Source organism: Brassica napus, chromosome C3 (assembly GCF_020379485.1).
Source record: "Brassica napus cultivar Da-Ae chromosome C3, Da-Ae, whole genome shotgun sequence".
Classification (NCBI taxonomy): Eukaryota; Viridiplantae; Streptophyta; class Magnoliopsida; order Brassicales; family Brassicaceae; genus Brassica; species Brassica napus.
Window position 1 is genome coordinate 24994448 of NC_063446.1, and position 18691 is coordinate 25013138.

The following is an 18691-nucleotide window of genomic DNA, read 5'->3' on the forward strand; positions in this document are numbered from 1 at the left end:
TATACAATGACGCTTTGAAAATACATAACAAAACAAATAAACAGAACTTGAAAGAAACAGAGACTAAACATCAACATCAACATCATTTTAGCATTGCAGATCATGAACAGAAACAGAGAGTAACATAAACTTAACAACAAGAACAAGTACATAAACGACATTAAACAAGAACAAGCAACAAACAGAAATAGAAACATAACTAGAATCAGAACTAGAAACACAACAAGACACAGAACTAGAAACACAACTAACTAGACATAACGTCAGTGATGAGCTTCTTCTTGAGAAGTTTTTCCTCCTCATCTAGACCCTCTGTTCTCCCAATGAGACCCTCAAGCAGACTCATCTTAGCCATACGTTCTTTCACTGCCATATCCTTCTCTCTGATTGTCCACATATTCTGAAACTCATTCATAGTATGCTGCTGTACTTCTTTGTTCTTACCAGTCGCCTTTGCGGCCTTAACACCCGGGGGACGCTTGCTATCAGTGGCTTCATAGGTTGATGAATCTGCAGGATCCTCACACTTCCTCTTCTTTGAACTCCCATCGTTTTTAGCAGAAGTAAGGTCACACCACTTCTGGTCGTTTCTTAGCTCCTTCCATGCGTGTTCTAGAGTGAATCTCTTCTGATGATTGTTGTAGAATATTTGATGAGTTAATTTGACAACATCATTCTCATTTTGCCCACTACTTTTCTCCCTAGTAGCAGCATCATACGCTCCAGAGAACTTTGACACAAGGTCATTGATCCTGTGCCAACGCTACTTGCAGTGGCTTGGCTCTCTCTGTGCATTATGACTTGCCTCAAAGTAGGCAGAAACTCTAGCCCAAAACCTCCCTGCTTTTTGGTCGTTGCCAACCACAACATCTTTGCTCGTGTTTAACCACGAGCTGATGAGGACAATATCATCTTGTGGTGTCCATTTCTGTCGTTCTTTTTCCGCTGCATGACTTGAGGCTTCGTTACGTTTACTGCCTAGGAAAAGAACTTGCGATGAAGATAGTTCAACACTATCTTCATTGTTACCAAAGAAAACAGTTTGTTGACTATTAAGTAGATCAACAAACTTTGAGGTTCCAGTAGATGGATTGGAATCCATAGATGAGAAGGGAATGAAAGCAATAAAGATGAGAAGGAATGAAAACAAGAAAGATGAGAAGGAGAAGAACACGGTTTGCAATGAATTCAAGAAAGAGGAGAAGTTCATATTTTTATAGACTGAAGAGAAGATAAACGCATTGATCACAAACATTCAACACAGACTTGACATTTATCTAACACCTCCTTCACACAAGACCATTCATTTCTATCTAACTATAATCTATTTAAGACAAGCATTATCTCTGCCTAACCACTTTATTAAACAGCTGTTTATTACCAAATCTAACACATACTTACGCAAACCACAAACCACTATATTCACAATGGTTTATCCAATTCAAACAAGTGTAAAAATCCATACTAATCGCAACATATATCAGAAACCACAAACCAATATATTCACAATGACTTATCCAATTCAACAGAGCAAAGACAATAGTTTTATCCAATTCAAAATTCATTTCAACCAAGGCTAAAATTTAACAACAATTGCAATAAAATTCAACAACAATTCGTAACCCAGCAACGAATATAAACTATGGTCTTTCCTATTCAACAGAGCAAAGAGATTGATTTTATACAATTGAAAAGACCAAAGACAAAGATTTTACCTTATGAACAATCGTGGGGGTTTGTCAGACAAAGCCCAAGCTTGAGCTTCGATCATGCCTCTTCATCACTCCATATGAAGACACAAACACAGAAAAAAAAACAAAAATTAGTGGATCGAACTTATCTAGATTCACGATGAAATAACATAATCTAAGCCTAGTTTTATTAGATTCCCCGACATGCACAAGCTAAGACGTGCACAAACAAACTCATCCTTACCTTTCCAGCCACCGAGAAGAAGAAGAGCCACGGCGAAGAAGAGAGATCTCACCATTATCCTTCGCCGATGAGACCAACCGATAGAGGGGATTCCGTTTTCCTTCGTCAACAAGACCCGCCTAGAGAGCCACCGAGAAGAAGAACAGCCACGGCGAAGAAGATATATTGCCTTCTCGATCGCCTGGAGAGGAGAGAAGGAAGAGAGAAACAGAGAGATAGAGAAATGAAGAACCGAAACGAAACAACGCGTTCCATTTTTCCTCTTCCCAATTAACTTCAGACACGTGTCTGTCAAGAGGCGCCCCTTCGCGTCCGTAATTAAGCTGCGTGTCTTCATATTTTGGCTGTGATTTAAATATTTTTACTCTATTTAATACTAAGGGAAGCAGTTAAGAGCTTGCAATAAACATGCCTAAAGTATTTATACTAGGGTCAGTGATCTATTAGTGGGCCTGATGATAAAGCCCAACTTGCCCGTTACTTTGGCCCCAAGTCAACTGGAACAAGCTTGTAGCTGAAGTAAATAAAATATAAAGTGATTAGTTTCGAAAACATTATAGACATAATATATTTTATTTACTTATTTTTGGTCAGTAGCTGAAGTAATAAAATATATTATGTTTATAATGTTATCAAAACATAATATATTTAATAAAGTATATAATTTTTTGATAAAAATAGATATATAAGTCAAACTAAGTGATTTTCTAAAATAAAAATTAATAAAAATATTATTATTTAAACAAAAATTATTATCGAATAGGATAATTTCGGTACCGGCTTTGCTTGTAATGTATTTCATAAGAGCAAAAATATTATATTAATTATTAAGTGTAGTAGCTTAACTGCAAAGGTACTATAGGTAAAAATAATGTAAAGATTACATAGTGGTTTTGAGGTGGAGACTATGAGCTTTGAAACCTCTGATCATTTGAAAAAAGTACAACTTGACGAAGAGTATTTCATCCATATTTCGTCTTCAAGTTTGTGATAATGAATTCTGCAAACGAACAAATAAATAGCTTTGCTTATGATAAGTACTGCTTTTATTAAGTTGAATGTTTGACCATTACAAAAGCAACCAAAATAAGGACATTAGAGCATCATTAATTAATTAATTAAGAGCTGGTTCTTAGTTTTTTTACTAAGTTAAAAGATGTTTTCTTATACTTTGCTAAAAACTCTACGAATCCCCTATCATGCTATACAACAATCAAGTAATCAACTTAAAACTTTATCATAACCATTCCAAGAACAAGTCCAATCCCCTCGTGGCTTTATATATGTATATACAAGAAAGGAAGAAAAAAAAACATGTTTTCAGTCTCTATAACATCTCTCGTTACTGTGATTGATCGAAAGGGCTTTCACCTTCGTAATTCCCACGTGGATTATACTCACACACCACAAGAAACCCACGACCTTCATCACATTTCACACGTGCGCATCCAACAGCTGTCGTGTCTCGCCACACGATCTGCGTGTAATGACCGCACATCTCTCCCGACGCGCCCGAGTTTGTTTTCGAGTCGTAGCTAAACCTCTCTTCATACCATTTCATCACCACTCTCTCCGGCCACCACGTCTTCCTATGCCGGTACAAAAAAATATTTTCGCCGTAAGGCCCACCTGAATGTTGCATACTGCAATCGGGCTTACGTTGTTTGGCCCATTTATCAGCGAACCGGGCCAGGCCTCTGTCCCATCCAAGAGGTGGCACGCCTGAAGACTCGCGTGCTGTGTTGTGAGCGTTTAGAAACTCGCTCGCTTGTTTTGCTTTCCTCGCTCTGTTGAACATACGTGCAGCTGCATTTGACATGCCGGGGATGTAAGTTCCGGCGGCGGAATGGTGATCGGAGAAGAGAAGGAAGAATAAGAGTAGACATGATGATGGGTGAGACAGATTGACAGACGTCTCCATGTCTTTGTATTATTGTTGTGTCTCATCATGAGTTTCTCTGTTTCTAAGGTTTGTTTTTGTTACGTTGTTCAGTTAGAGAATTGCCATTTTAACAGATTGTGCAATTATTATTTTTGGGTTGATACAAAAACATTATAAAACCAAAAAAACTGTCGTTATTTTTAGATTTTGTTTTAACTTCCAACTGTTAAGGTATGCAAGTACACACTACTAACCAGTGTTTAAAAAATAGTTAAAAAAATTGTGTGGAAAAAAACATTTTTGCTTATGACTAATTTGATACCTTAATGGCTTGATAGACGCCTAAACCGATTATTAGAATACTGTAGAAACATTTTCCACTGCCACTTTGCCAAACAATTATGGTCAGAGGTTCCTTTCAGGTTTGACTTCGATCCAGGTCAATTTTCTTCTCTAAATGAAGCTGTACTACATGGTTTAAAACTGCAATGTCTGCCCCCCCCCCCTCCCACTGGAACCTCGATACCGTTATTCTTATGGCTTTGCTGGGGGATTTGGATAGCTAGGAACAGTCTGGTTTTCGAAAACAGAATGCTCTCTGTCACTGAAATCCTGACCAAGTCCATTAGAAGTTCTAGAGAATGGCTCCCATGATTGAGCCGGTTAATGCACCTATATTTGAGGTTAATGCACCTATATTTGAGGCTGGAGCAAACTGCATATCGGTTTATACAGATGCGGCTTGGCGAACCTCTGATGGTGCAACAGGATGTGGCTGGATTTTCCAACAAAAGGTGGATCAACTACTCAGCAAGGATCAAAGCGCTTCCACTACACACCATCACCACTGATAGGGGAAGCTTTAGCACTAAGACTGGCCCTCTCTCACTCCCTGGATTTGGGTTTTCACAGCATCTGTGTCTTCACAGACTGCGAATTGCTCGTACGATCTATCTCGTCGAAGTCACCACTGGTAGAACTCTAGGGAATCTTCCGGGACATCGACATTTTATCCTCTATTTTCGAAATTTTTTCCCTGTCTTTCATTCCTAGATCATCAAATTCTGAGGCAGATTTACTAGCTAAATCTGTGCTTTGTAACACTGCACCCTCCATGGGATAACTTGCTCGTGTGTTTGTTTCTTAATATAAGTACTAGATTTTGATCAAAGCGCGGGTTTATTTTTTTTTTTTTTCAATTGTCAAAATATTTAGTAAATTTCATATTTCATATATTTGTGTTTTATTTTATAAAAGACTTAAATTTTTTATCTTTCTTTATCATGTTTCATTTTAAATGACTATTTATGTTTAAAAAATTAAACTTTATTTTTTTTAATGAATTAAGTTGGTATAACTCTGATGAATTAATTTTATTATGTGGTTAATATTTTTAATAAAAATAATTATATACTTTTAATAAAGATTTATATTTTTCAATGAAAAAATCAATTTTTTATGAATGCTTAAATTATATTAAGAAAAGAAAAAAAAAATTAAGAATGGTTGAAAAAAATTATTTGAACTTAGACTCAATGGCCTAAAGGAAAAAAAATGTGAGAATTGGATCTGATTTCTTAATCGGCCCAAATGGCACAAGAGAGATCTGATGTGAACAGTGGGCTGGATAAAAAAAAAATGGCCCAATATAGATGTGTTATTAATATTACTTGATTGCCGTTAATGAAACATGCAATGTTAGTAAAGAAATGAAAGGCTAAGGTAAAAATGACAATAGGATCCTGCTTAATAGTATAGATGTTTTGTGTCAAAAAAAAAAGAGTAGAAACTCTAGAAGGTTGTGAAAAACCTCTTGTAAGAAATTGAACATCAGCAGATTTTGAGTCTGTCTCCTTAACCACTCGGACATATTGACGTTTAATGGAGTTTGTTGGCATTGTTTTCAAGTGTGTTTGCTTACACGTCCACTCCATAAGAAGATTATATAACCCATGGAACTTCTGGAAACTACCAGTAGAAGAGGTTGACTAAAGAAATCAGGTAGATACGAGCTATATATGATACGAGCTAAAAGCAGAAACTTTTCTCTATTTGTAATGTCTCATGTAAGGAGTAAATACAATATGAAAAAAACTATATATGATGTGAGAATGTTTTGCATAAGACCTTAGTTTTTGTTCCTTTTCCCAAATACATAGGAAAAAAAGTAGAGAACCTTTGCATTTGGATATAATTTGTAGGTATCATATAATCTTAATTATGTTTTCGGACCTTCAAGGCCTTGTTGAATGGAAGAGAAGAAGAAAATAACAAAGATCAACATAAACTTAGAAAGTTAGCAAGATTACAAAACCAATCCATGAAAAATGTAAAAAAAAAAAAAAAAACCTAATCTAAACAAAACCAACACTTTGAATTTTTTAACAGGAAGTGTGTAGGCTAACAATAGTTTGCGTTAGTGTCATAAACACTTGTTTTCTGATTTTCCTTTCAGTCACATGTAAGACAGTTCAACTCTTAATGGTAAAAAAAAAATACTACACTTACATAAATCAAGAACCAAAAAAAATATATGAGTTTCCATTGATAATCAATCATCATCGTCGATCAGATAGCGTAAATTGGATTAACCTCCGATTCAGTCTCGGATGGATTCGCATTATGCCATGAGCCTGTCCCCGTTCTGCCAAACTTCTTCTTCTTCTCCTTCTTCCTCACCTTCCTCGTTCTCTTAGACTTCACAACATAATAAGTCATTATACTCAAAATCCCTGTCATCGTCACGGTTCCTATAACCGTAACCACAACAGCAGCGTATCTATTTCTCCGACCAACCACAATGTAGGAGGAAGAAATGAACGCCACGCTGGTGCAGACAGAGGCAAGCCACATCAGTTTATTGATTACTTCCACCACACGTCTCTCCGTTTTAGTCTCTCCTCTCACTAACGTGATTTGCACGACAACTACTGCTAACGAAGTGAAGAGCGCAATCGCGTTGAATATAAAGAATATCTTGAATGATGTTGCGTGTACCATCACGGCCACACCGTTGTCGTCATCGCCTCCCGGAACCGTGAAAATGGCTGCGAATGCCACGGTGGCGAAGAGGACAGCCACGACGGTTACAGAGTTTGTAGCATTGTTGATCCCAGCTCTGTGGAGTTTCCTTAGCTCCTTGGCGATTCCGTCGACGTTTTTGTTGGTTCTTCGGGTTTGTTCTAGCTGCGTGTGGACGTCTTTTTTAATCTCGGTCACGGTCTTTCGCAGCTCGTCTCTTGGCTGGTTCAGCTCGTTTGCTTTGAGTGCACCGCAACGGGATAATATTTCTTTGATCTCTTGCGTTTCCTCTGAATGAGTGAGTCCTTCAGCTATGTCGTAGGCGGTCTTATGATCTCGTGTTAGCGCATTCACGTTTGTATCAGGAAGTTGTAACAGTTCATTCACAATCTACAAACCAAATCAGGAATAAATAATCATAAACACAAGAACCAAGAATCATAAAACAAGCTAGAATCAAGAATTATAAACACAAGAAATAAAACAAGAATAAATAATCAAGAATCATTAAAAAAAAAATCAAGAAGCATTAATCATTAACCAAGAATCATAAAACTAGAATGAAGAATCAATAGTCAAAAATCATAAAACAAGCATAAATTATCAAGAATCATAAAACAAGAATAAATTATCAAGAATAAATGATCAAGAATCATAAAACAAGAATAAATTATCAAGAATCATAAAATACGAATAAGGTATCAAGAATCATAAAACAAGAATAAATTATCATGAATCATTAACCAAGAATCATAAAACTAGAATCAATAATCAAAAATCATAAAACAAGAATCAAGAATCAAGAATCATAAAACAAGAATCAATAACCAAGAATCATAAAAACAAGAATTCATAATCAAGAATTAACAAGAATCAAGAATCAAACCGAACAACAAATAGTGTGAAACAATCAATTTCATTATTTTACCTCTGCTCTTTTCTTTCGTGTAGCGATATGCAACACGGTGTTACCAAACTTGTCAGGAAGCATGACGATAGCCGGATCAGCTCGAAGGAGTAATCTCACGACTTCTGAGCTAATTCCTTTCACAGCCATATGTAAAGACGTTTGTCCTTTCTTGTCTGTTCTTCTTGCTAACTGCGGATCTTTATCAAGCAACGTTCTTACAATATCTACATGACCTTGACGTGCAGCTAGGTGAAGCGCGTTTTTCCCATTAGATCTTGATATCTCAAGCAAGCTTGAGTCTTTAGCAAGCAACTCATTAACTACTTCTGAATGCCCTCGTGTTGCAGCAGAAACAAGTGGTGTTGCGTTTGATTGAGCTACTGTTTTACTCAATAGAGGTTCATGCTCTAGCAGTAACTGAACAATAGCTGCAATAAAAGAATACCGCGGTTAGAAAAAAACAATGCAATCATTCTTATTAAATCCAAACTTATCATAGACTTCCAACTTTGAAACCAATTGACGATAATTGGATTAGTCTTATCCTTTTATATATTAGTTAATTATTTCTCCAACTATCGATGTGAGACTTCATTCATTCATTGAAATTTGTGGTTAGTGAGACTCACCTCGATGGCCTTGACTGCAAGCAATATGTAAAGCGTCGAATCCAGAAAGATTCTTCTGCATAAGAGACTCTTTGGTGGTATAACACAAAAGCTCTTTCACAACATCAATATTGCCTTTCTCTGCTGCTGTAAAAAGTGGTGTCTCTCCTAACTCATTAACCTCGTTTACCACTGATGTCATTATTTGTGCCACCTTTTAAGTTTACAACACAAAACAAGATAATCAATACAGTTTCATTTTGAGCTTTAATATGAGCAGGGAGAGGAAGGTTTCATCATACCTCGTCATCAAAATCAGATCCTGAAATGGTACCAGTAATCTGAGAATCAATGTCACTAAGAATCTGCTTAACAGCAGCCAAGTCTCCTCTTTGAGCAGCTAGATGAAGCTCGGTGTCGTTGTGGCGGCCAGTGACTTGTTTCACATACTTCTTTTTACCCGTTGGATCAAACCGTTTTCCCGAATTGGAAAGTCCTAAGGACTTGCTTGAATTAGACACCATAAGAGCCTTCCCTGAATTGGACAGAACCAGAGTCTTCCTTGGGGTTGGAGTTGGTGACGACAGGTCCGCTACAGTACTTCCTGCCGGACTCACCGGATCCGTCGCCCAACCCTTCTCCATATCTGGTTCCATCTCCTTCTCTGCAGGAGTCAGATTGATAATACATTGTTTGCTTGTGTATCACGCAAATGACAAATCCATCAAATGCAATTTAAGACCTAACCCTAAAGGTGTAGCTAATCTATTCGCACGTTTTCTAATTTCTTAACAAATTCTCTTAACGATTTGAGCCAGGATCTGGAATTAAGGGAAATGAAAAAATTGTTTCCTGTTTCATATTCTATCAATATTCAATCGTTGTACCTTCTTGGATTCTAGATCCCATTTTCAGAGATAAAAGCTGAGAGATTTCAAAGCGGGATCATGATATTGTAGGTTTGATAGATAGACCACTGATGCTGCTGGTTCGGCTGGAGAAGAAGGTTACGTCATAAGAGCCGTCGTCGTCGTTGGCCAACGGTACCTTCACCGTCACGGCAAGGGTTTGAGATCCGATTATGGTTTCATATGAAGCAGAGAACTTAGCCTTTCTTTGTTTGTGTAATTTGGGTTGTCTTGTTTCGATCTTCTTCGGTTTCAGTTAGGGATGTTTACCACGTCAGCATCTTACATACAAAAGGACAGAACATATGGTGTTGTAAGCTCATCTTATTAGTTTACCCGTTTTTAGAATGTTTGCTCTTTATCCCTGCTTTCAATACGGTTTAGGAAACATTGTAATTGGTATTTTAGTTTCCGGCCGGTTTGGTATTCATACTTTCTTATCGTTAGACAATGAATTTAATATGCGATCATGTTATAGTTGAACTACGTATTGACATACATCAGATAAAAATATCTAAGAAAACCAACGTTGAAACTACCGCCACCCGGTTCAATTCACGGTGGAAAGAGACTATTTACAATGCTTGGGTTCCCGGCAAAGAGGTGAAACCACCTTTTTTTACACCAAAAAAAATATCTAAGAAAATCCTCTAATCCATTTCTTATTTTATTTTTTAAATAGATAAAATTTAAAGGTTAAATTCATTCGAATATGTTTCTTGATCTATATTATATTTTTCTTTTACTTACAAAAAACTATATTTTAGCGAAAAATAGAGTAGGATTAGACATAGTCTAATAAATTTCAAAATATTTAAAACAATACTATTTTGATTATAAGAATCTACTGTTGGCAACAACAACAAAAAAAAGAAAAAGAAAAAATAAGAGAGGTCTAAATATGTTTTCACACAGTTCCAACAAAGATAACATCTATGGTGAGTTTCAGTTTTTTTTTTTGGTGAGTTTCTGTTGCAACAAAGAGTAATTACAAAAAAACTGAAACTGTTCGGAATTAAATTCTATGTTTGTTATAAATAGTGATGGGAAACTTGCATGGCCTTCGCAGATCCCATCACGCCGGTGAAACCCCCAAAGCCACTTACCCACCATCTTCATCTGCACCATCCGGTCCCCAAATGACGTTGGACCCTTATTGCCACGTAGATTGTAGCCTCCGCTCCCTCGCCGGAAAGGCTGAGGGTTCCGGTCAAGCCGCCGTTGGTGGACTTAATGGTCCAGTTTGTCACGTCACTTCTTAAGCTGGTAAATTCAAGATTTCACACTTTCAATTATTCATACATTTCTTGGATTTATTGGTCTTTCTTTTCTTTTTAGAAAAAATTTTATTTACTTCTCTGTTTAAGAAACTGTAATCAGAAATCCAAAATATAATTATCTTAGTAAATATTTTTTTTATTTCTTGATCATTTCCATGTTTATATTGAATGGCTAGTAACTTTTTTTATAAGTATTTTACTTGCATATACGCAGAACATTTTTTTTCTTTTTAAATTTGGTGATTGGTCATGTATTTCAATGTGCTGTGTTGAAGATTCTTGATGTGAAATGGAACTACCACTGGATCAAAGCTTGTGACTTAAATTCAAAAGTTTTGCTCATCATTTTCGCAAAAGTAGTAAATCTTGATGTGATAGTGAGATACCTTATACCTAGCTAGTTCTGGTTTAATAGCTCTATAAAAACGAATCACATGTGTTTTTGTAGACGAGGGTCCATGATCTACGAGAGGCATTTAAGAGGCCAGAACGTTATATGGATTGTGTTCGTTGTTTCGGGAACCATCAATCTATCTTCGTTTGTGAATATGTCATCACACAAAACGGTGGACGGAAGAGGTCAAAGGGTGAAGATAACGGGGGTTAAGGCTAAACAATGTGAAAACGTTTCGAAGGGGTGTAGGACCAGACGCAGACGCTATTCAAATCAAACCAAAATCAAGCAACATTTGGATTGATCGGTTCAGTTTCAAAAATTACCATGATGGTTTGATTGATATCACACGAGAGAGCACTGACATTACTGTCTCAAGGTTTTTTTCTTAACTTAGTACTTATATATTTTATTTTAAATAATGTTTAAATTTTTTTTTCCATATTAATTAATGTTTTCAAGTTTCTATGCAATATTTTATTGGTGCTTTATGAGCGTTTATAATATACTCCCTCTGTTCTTAAAAGATTCGTATTCTAGTTTTTTCACACATTTTAATAAAATATATTAAATTTGCATATTTTTTTGTGTTTATTTTTTCCCCATAATTTTAAGCCAATAAGAAATCAATTAGTGCAATTAAGTTTTTTGAAGTTTGCAATTAGTTAATAAAACATGTATTGAAAATATAAAAAATGGATCTTTTTGAAACAAAATTTTTCTCTATAATATGTATCTTTAAGGAACGGAGGGAGTATAAGATAATTTTTATTGGTTGAATTAGATGCAGTTAATTATGTTTTTGTGTTAATTATTTTGATGAAATTGTTTAGATGCCATTTCATGAACCACAACAAAACAATGTTGATTGGTGCAGACCCAAGTCATGCATAAGAGTTACGACTCATCATTGCTTCTTCGACGGTACACGTCATCGACACCATCGCGTTCGCTTCGCAAAAATCCATCTCTACAAAAACTACACTCGTCACTGGTCCATCTACGCCATTGGAGCCGGCGTCGAAACTCAGGTCCGTTTCTAGGAAAAAAATCATATGTACACATAACCATCGATTGCATATTTTCATAAATGTTTAATTACATTTTATGTTATTTTGATAGATCATTTTTAGTGCAACATTTATGAAGCTAGTGAGAGGAAGACCGTCTTTTAAGTACATCATTGAGAAGGTACTACTACTTTGTATTCTTTAGGGTTCGTAAACAATCTTTATATATAAAAACAGTTTCCTTCTCCTCATTTGGCTATGTAGAAAATTAGAAGAATGTAGTACTGATACAACTCATCTCCAAATTGATTCACTATTTTATATTAAGTGGATTTGTTTCAAATCTCATTGTTAATTTGTTGAGTTTACTTTGAACGGGCTCTTATAAACTGTTTGGGCCATATATAGATGTACAATATACATTGTCTTCGGGATCTTCGTCTTCTCAACGAATGCTCATCTCGACATATTTCAGCTGAGTCCAAGCGTCAAACATTATGGTAGTCTGCTTAACCTAAACGTTGTCTTTAACGCACATATTAATAACTGATATCCACTCTTCTCACAATTTGTTATTCAATGCATCTGCTATTACTTCTTTCAATCATTTGTGTAAATCTTCTACTGTAAATAGGTAAGTCACATCCCGTGAAATTCATTAGTTCAATCTTCTCAATCAGTAGCTTCTCTAAACTTTTAGCGATAATAATTGCTAACTCTTCTCCCTACCTCTCCGACTTGAAGGCTGGCCAGTGTACCTCCACCGTCGAGGTCCGCCTTTTTGGAAGCAAGAAATGTGAAACGCGACAGTGAGATTTTGGAGTAGACATGCTTCTCCTCGACGCAAAAGTAATTATGTGTGTTTAAAGAAATAGTTTGATGATTATAAGTTTTGCTTGCCGGAATTACCTTTGCATTGAGGAGGAGCATATCTACCCCATAAGCTTTCTGTCACTTTAACATTTCTTGCTTTCCAAAAGGTGGACCTTGGTGGAGGTACACCAGCCAACTTTCAAATCGGCGAGGAAGAGTGCAGAGTTATCCATTCTTATCGCTGAAAGTTCAAAGCTAAATATTGAGAAGATTGAACTGATGAATTTCACGGGATGTGACTTACCTATTTATAGTAGAAGATTCACACAAACGATTGAAGGAAGTACTGGAAGATGCATTAAATAACAAACCGTGAGAGGAGTTGAGGGTTGTTGTTAATGTATCGTTAAAGACGAGGTTTGGATTAAGCCAACTACATAACGTTCGACGCTTGGATTCAACTGGAATATGTCGACGATGACCATTCATTGAGAAGATGAAGATCTTGAAGACAATGTATATTGTACATCCATATACAGCCCAAACAATTTCTACAAATCCTGTTCAAATCAAATTCAACAAATTAACAATGATCCCCGGAAGAAATCCACTTAATCTAAAGTCGTGAGTCAATTTTGAGAGGACACACGTTAGTATTTCATTCTTCTAATTTTCTATGTGGCCAAAGGAGGAGAGAGGTAACTGTTTTTATATATAAAGATATGATGTGAGAGTCAATTGATGAAAAACACGACAAAGAAGAAGTTGAAGAAGAAACTAAAGATATAATTAACCAGGTAGTTATTGCAATTTCAGTCACAAGATACATACACACACATACACACCTTTCGTTAGTTTTCTTCATGCTTTTGTTGTTCTTATAGGTGGTCGATCAGAATACTATTTATGATGCATCTCAGTTTGGCTTTTCTTAAATAGTTAAGTTAAATTTCTCAAGGAAAACATTACGAGTGGTTTAAAACTAAAACTTTGTTTTGTTTTTGAAACACTTTTTAAAGAGGTGAAACTTCCCGGAGGTCACCCAAACTAAAACTTTGTTTCTTTCTTTCTAAACAGTTATCTTCAGCTCTAAAACGCCGAATGGTACAAAAATTTGTGATATGATGAAAAATGAGCGCTTGATGTGCAAGACATGTTTTTAACTAAATTATAATTATTTGGTCTTTGTATTAAAAAAATCTCTCAAACTTCTCCGGCTAAGAATCTTTGATGCTTAATTATGAAGAAGAAGAACGAAAAGAAAATTATTTGAGATAAGGTCGGGAATCTAAAATTAATTAGCAGAAACATTGTTCGACTAATATGATTTAAATAAGTTAATCGTCTACATTGATAACACACAAGTCGACAGGCTGCCTACCTTCTTTCTTAGTACCTTAAGGGACACAAGTCTAAATAAAACCACATTTTATTGAAACACATACACAAGGCTTTACAACCCGGCAGGAAGCACAAACACCTCCTAGTATATTATTATTAGATTATAGGAATTGGTTAAATGTTGGTTAAGGCTTCCTTTTACCTAACCAACTGGTTTAGCTTCCATTTACTAAACCATCGATATATATACTGAGATTGAAAGGTTGTAAACTTAATTTTAAGGGAAATAAAACTTTCTTTTTCCCGTAACAAACTCTGTAATCTCTCTCAAGCTCAAAGTTTTAATATGGTATCAGAGCAGTGAATCATCGCTTTCTCGCTTCGTTTTCTCGGGAAAATTCAGCTCATTCTCGCCGATTCTACTCATTCTCGCCGATTCTACTCATCTCTCACCTTCGATGAGTCTTTCGATTCGAGATATTCTTGCTGTTTTCTTCGATCTTTGTGTTCGTGAAGTGTTTGCGATCTATCATCTTCTCTCTTTCACGATTGCAGTTCTGATTTCGATTTCTACCTTTCTTTGACCTTTGATTTGCGTATTTTCTCTCGCGCAAACAATTTCTTGATTTCATCTTCCTCACTTACGATTCGAGTCTGATGGCGACGGTACAAGATTCAGTTGCTGATGATGAGAATCGACCTCCTTCAGCGTCTCTCCTTGACCCGAACTCCAATCCTCTGTATGTTCACACCGCCGATCACGCCGGTATTTCTCTTGTCTCTGAGAAACTTGCTGGCTTAGGGAATTTTAATACTTGGCGTAGATCGATGTTGATGGCATTAGGAGCTCGGAACAAGTCTGTGTTTGTTGATGGAACGTATCCTGAGATTGCTGTTGATCATCCTGATTATGCTTCGTGGTCACGTTGTAACAACATCGTTTGCACCTGGATTGTGAATGCGGTTGACAAATCTATTGCTAAGAGCATCATGTACCTGGACACGGCTCGTCAGATGTGGCTTGATATTCATGACCAGTTCAAGCAGAGTGACGGTCCTCGCACAGCCGAGATCAAGCAGCAAATCTTTGCTGAGATAAAGGGAACACAGACTGTCAGTGAGTATTACACACGACTGAAGCAATTATGGGAAGAGTTAAAGAATCATGAAAGTCCATACACATGTTGCTGTGGTCGCCGTGATTGTGCAAGTCTCAAGCGGATTCTTCATAGAGAAGAACAAGATCGTGTCTTGAAATTCCTCACTGGGTTGAATGATACTTTCACTGCCACCAGAGGTCAGATTCTCATGCTGGAGCTTAAGCCGAACCTGTCCACAGGTGTTCAATCTTGTATCTCAAGAGAAGCGACAGAGGTCTATGAAGAGTACAAGTGTGGTGGCATGTAAAGTTACTAACCCATTACCTGAGGAACAAATGGTGGCTGCTTACAATGCAGGATACAACAAGCAAAGACCCCGCCCAATCTGTTCTCATTGTGGCATTGCGGGTCATACAATGAATCGCTGCTATAAGCTCCACGGATATCCACAAGGATACAAGTCGCATAATCAATCTTACAAGTCTTCTACTGGAGTGAACTCTAATGCTAAGCCTCGTACGGAGAATGTCGCCAACATGCTTGTCAGTGGTACTGGTGGTATATCGTTTGTGGATCAACATGGTGTGCATTTGGGGTCAGTAACTACAGATCAAGTGACCAAACTTCTAAGTGTCCTGAATGTCAACAAGGGTGCTTCTCACGACAGCGTTTCACAGATCTCTGGAAGTACAATTTGCTTGTCTGATGGAACAGCCTCAACGTCTAAACCACAACCCCATCTCATTCCACAAACTCTTACTGAACATCCTCCTTCAGGTACCATTCACTCTACTAGCTCACATTACGTTTCTGTGGGAATTGATAATCGCCTTACTTTTACGCAGCATGATTGGATAATAGACACTGGTGCTAGTTGTCACGTTAGTTTTGACTTAGGTTTGTTTGAATTCACTGAAACCATAACCCACACTTTTGTCACGCTTCCTGATAGCACACGCATTCCTGTTACCCTTTCTGGCACAATCAAACTCACAAACACTCTTACTCTAACTAATGTTCTATACATTCCCCATTTCAAGTTCAATCTCTTAAGTATAAGTGCTTTAACTCGAAATAGCTCCATTTCGGTTCTGTTTTCATCTGACTCGTGTTTCATCTTTCCCAATAATCCATTTCTACTTCAGGGGCTTACTCAGGACTCGATGATTGGGAAGGGTAACCTCCACAACAATCTCTATGTCCTGGAAGCTTCCTCTCCTACCATTTCGTCACATCCCACCTCAACATCCACATCTTCGTCTCCTCAAAACACGATTTTTCAAGTTTCGTCTGATATTTGGCACCAGCGGCTTGGTCACCCGTCTCAAAGCAAAATACAAGCACTTTCAAAGCTTTTAAACATTTCTTGTAAACATACTGATCAAAAGAATCCTTGTAATATTTGTCCTTTGGCAAAACAAAACGTCTTTCTTTTCCTTCTTCTCCACAATTATCAAAAATTCCTTTTGACTTGATTCATTTAGATATATGGGGTCCATTTTCTCATCCTACACACGATGGTTTCAAATATTTTTTAACAATTGTTGATGATTGCACACGAGTTACTTGGTTATATCTCTTGAAAGACAAAAGTTCTGTGGCTAACATTTTCCCTGAATTTCTTCAATACATTCAAACACAATACCAAACACACGTTAAGGCCATTCGTTCTGACAATGCCCTTGAACTTGCTTTCTCATCTCTTCTTAAAGAAAAAGGCATTGAACATTATTTCTCATGTCCTTACACACCACAACAAAACTCAGTAGTGGAACGCAAACATCAACACATTCTAAACGTGGCACGTGCTTTGTTATTTCAATCTAAAGTTCCACTTCAATACTGGGGAGAGTGTGTTCAAACATCTGTCTACCTCATTAACAGAACTCCTTCACCTGTTTTACAAAACAAATCTCCTTTTGAACTTCTTACTAAACGTGTGCCTTCTTATGATCACCTTCGTGCTTTTGGATGTCTATGCTTTTCTTCTACTTTACTCAAAGACAGAAACAAGTTTTCACCACGAGCAGAACAATGTGTCTTTTTGGGTTATCCCCATGGTTACAAAGGTTACAAAGTCCTCAACATTGACACTAACAAAATCTCCATAACTCGTAATGTCATTTTCCATGAAACTGTATTTCCTTTTCACAACATATCCTCTGTTTCATCTCCTTTGTCACCTGATTTTTTTGATCAACAAGTCTTACCTTTACCTGTTCCTGACTCTCCCTTTCCGGCATTTTTTGATTTGGGATCCAATGTTTCATCAAATATCTTTCCAGACAATAGCTCACATGATTCATCTCAACACTTTCCTAATACTTCCTCTACATCACCTTCGGTGATTCTTGAACCATCACGAACTAACACACGATCAAAACGACAAACAAAAACACCAGCATATCTAGATGAATATCATTGCTATCTCCTGAATCAAATTCCGGGCATTCCTGTTCATCCTACTCACACCACATCATATCCTATTTCTGCTTTCTTGTCTTAGGAATTTTCTTCTTTCAATCACAACCACAAAACCCCCTAAGACGTTCAAAGAGGCTCTTCTATCAGATGAGTTTAGAACCTCCATGAAATCTGAGATGACTTCCCTAGAAGAGACGGGCACTTGGTCTATTTGTTCTCTGCCCCCAAATAAACACCCCGTTGGTTGTAAATGGATTACTACATACAAGTATCATCCTGATGGGACTGTTGAACGACCGAAGTCACGTCTGGTTGCAAAAGGGTACACTCAGTTAGAGGGTTTAGACTATCTGGATACTTTCTCTCCAGTTGCGAAGTTGGGGACATTTCGGCTTCTTCTTGCTCTAGCGGCTGCAAAAGGCTGGTCTATCTCTCAATTAGACATCAGCAACGCATTTCTTAATGGTGATCTAGATGAAGAAATTTACATGCGTCTTCCTGAAGGTTATGAAGAACTAACTGGCAAGAAGTGTCCACCAAATTCAGTTTGTCGATTACACAGTCCCTGTATGGCTTGAAACAAGCCTCTCGTCAGTGGAATCACAAACTCTCAAGCGTAATCCTTGGTGATGGCTTTACTCAGACACATTCTGATCACTCGCTTTTTGTCAGATACGTCGACAAAGTGTTCCTGGCTGTGTTAGTCTACGTTGATGACATCTTGATTGTCTCAAATGATGAGACAGCTACTATTACTTTCAAGGATGTTCTTAAAGCGGCTTTTAAATTGCGTGATCTTGGTCCAGTAAAATACTTCTTGGGGTTTGAGATTGCAAGAACAGAGAAAGGTATCTCCCTCAATCAATGAAAGTATTGTTTGGAGCTGTTAGAAGAAGCTGGTCTGCTTGGCTGTAAGCCAGTCTCAGTCCCTATGGAACCCAACCTTAAGCTGGCTGCATCGACAGGAGAAGTATTATCTGATGCTAGTGTCTACAGACGTCTTGTGGGTCGTTTACTATACTTGACTCACACAAGACCAGACATCACGTATGATGTTCATAAACT

The 18691-nt window shown here is 37.2% G+C and overlaps 3 protein-coding genes and 1 pseudogene across 3 annotated transcripts; 1 reads left to right on the plus strand and 3 right to left on the minus strand.

Annotated features, from left to right (window-relative positions):
• Positions 1-247: 247 nt before the first annotated feature.
• LOC125582983 (glutathione S-transferase T3-like) lies at positions 248-1102 on the minus strand. The gene is made up of 2 exons (XM_048749487.1): positions 806-1102; positions 248-730 (listed from the first exon to the last, which is right to left on the minus strand). Exons 1-2 carry the CDS (start codon positions 1100-1102, stop codon positions 248-250), a joined length of 780 nt encoding a protein of 259 aa, XP_048605444.1.
• A 2172-nt stretch (positions 1103-3274) lies between these two features.
• On the minus strand, positions 3275-4253 carry LOC106384228 (pathogenesis-related protein 1-like). The gene has a single exon (XM_048750179.1). It carries the CDS (start codon positions 3854-3856, stop codon positions 3278-3280), a length of 579 nt encoding a protein of 192 aa, XP_048606136.1. The 5' UTR covers positions 3857-4253; the 3' UTR covers positions 3275-3277.
• A 1308-nt stretch (positions 4254-5561) lies between these two features.
• Positions 5562-9732, minus strand: LOC106387010 (ankyrin repeat-containing protein ITN1-like). The gene is made up of 5 exons (XM_013826839.3): positions 9244-9732; positions 8659-9020; positions 8378-8570; positions 7767-8176; positions 5562-7228 (listed from the first exon to the last, which is right to left on the minus strand). Exons 1-5 carry the CDS (start codon positions 9263-9265, stop codon positions 6386-6388), a joined length of 1830 nt encoding a protein of 609 aa, XP_013682293.1. The 5' UTR covers positions 9266-9732; the 3' UTR covers positions 5562-6385.
• Positions 9733-9908: 176 nt separating this feature from the next.
• On the plus strand, positions 9909-12749 carry LOC106384226 (annotated as a pseudogene).
• The last annotated feature ends 5942 nt before the right edge of the window (positions 12750-18691 follow it).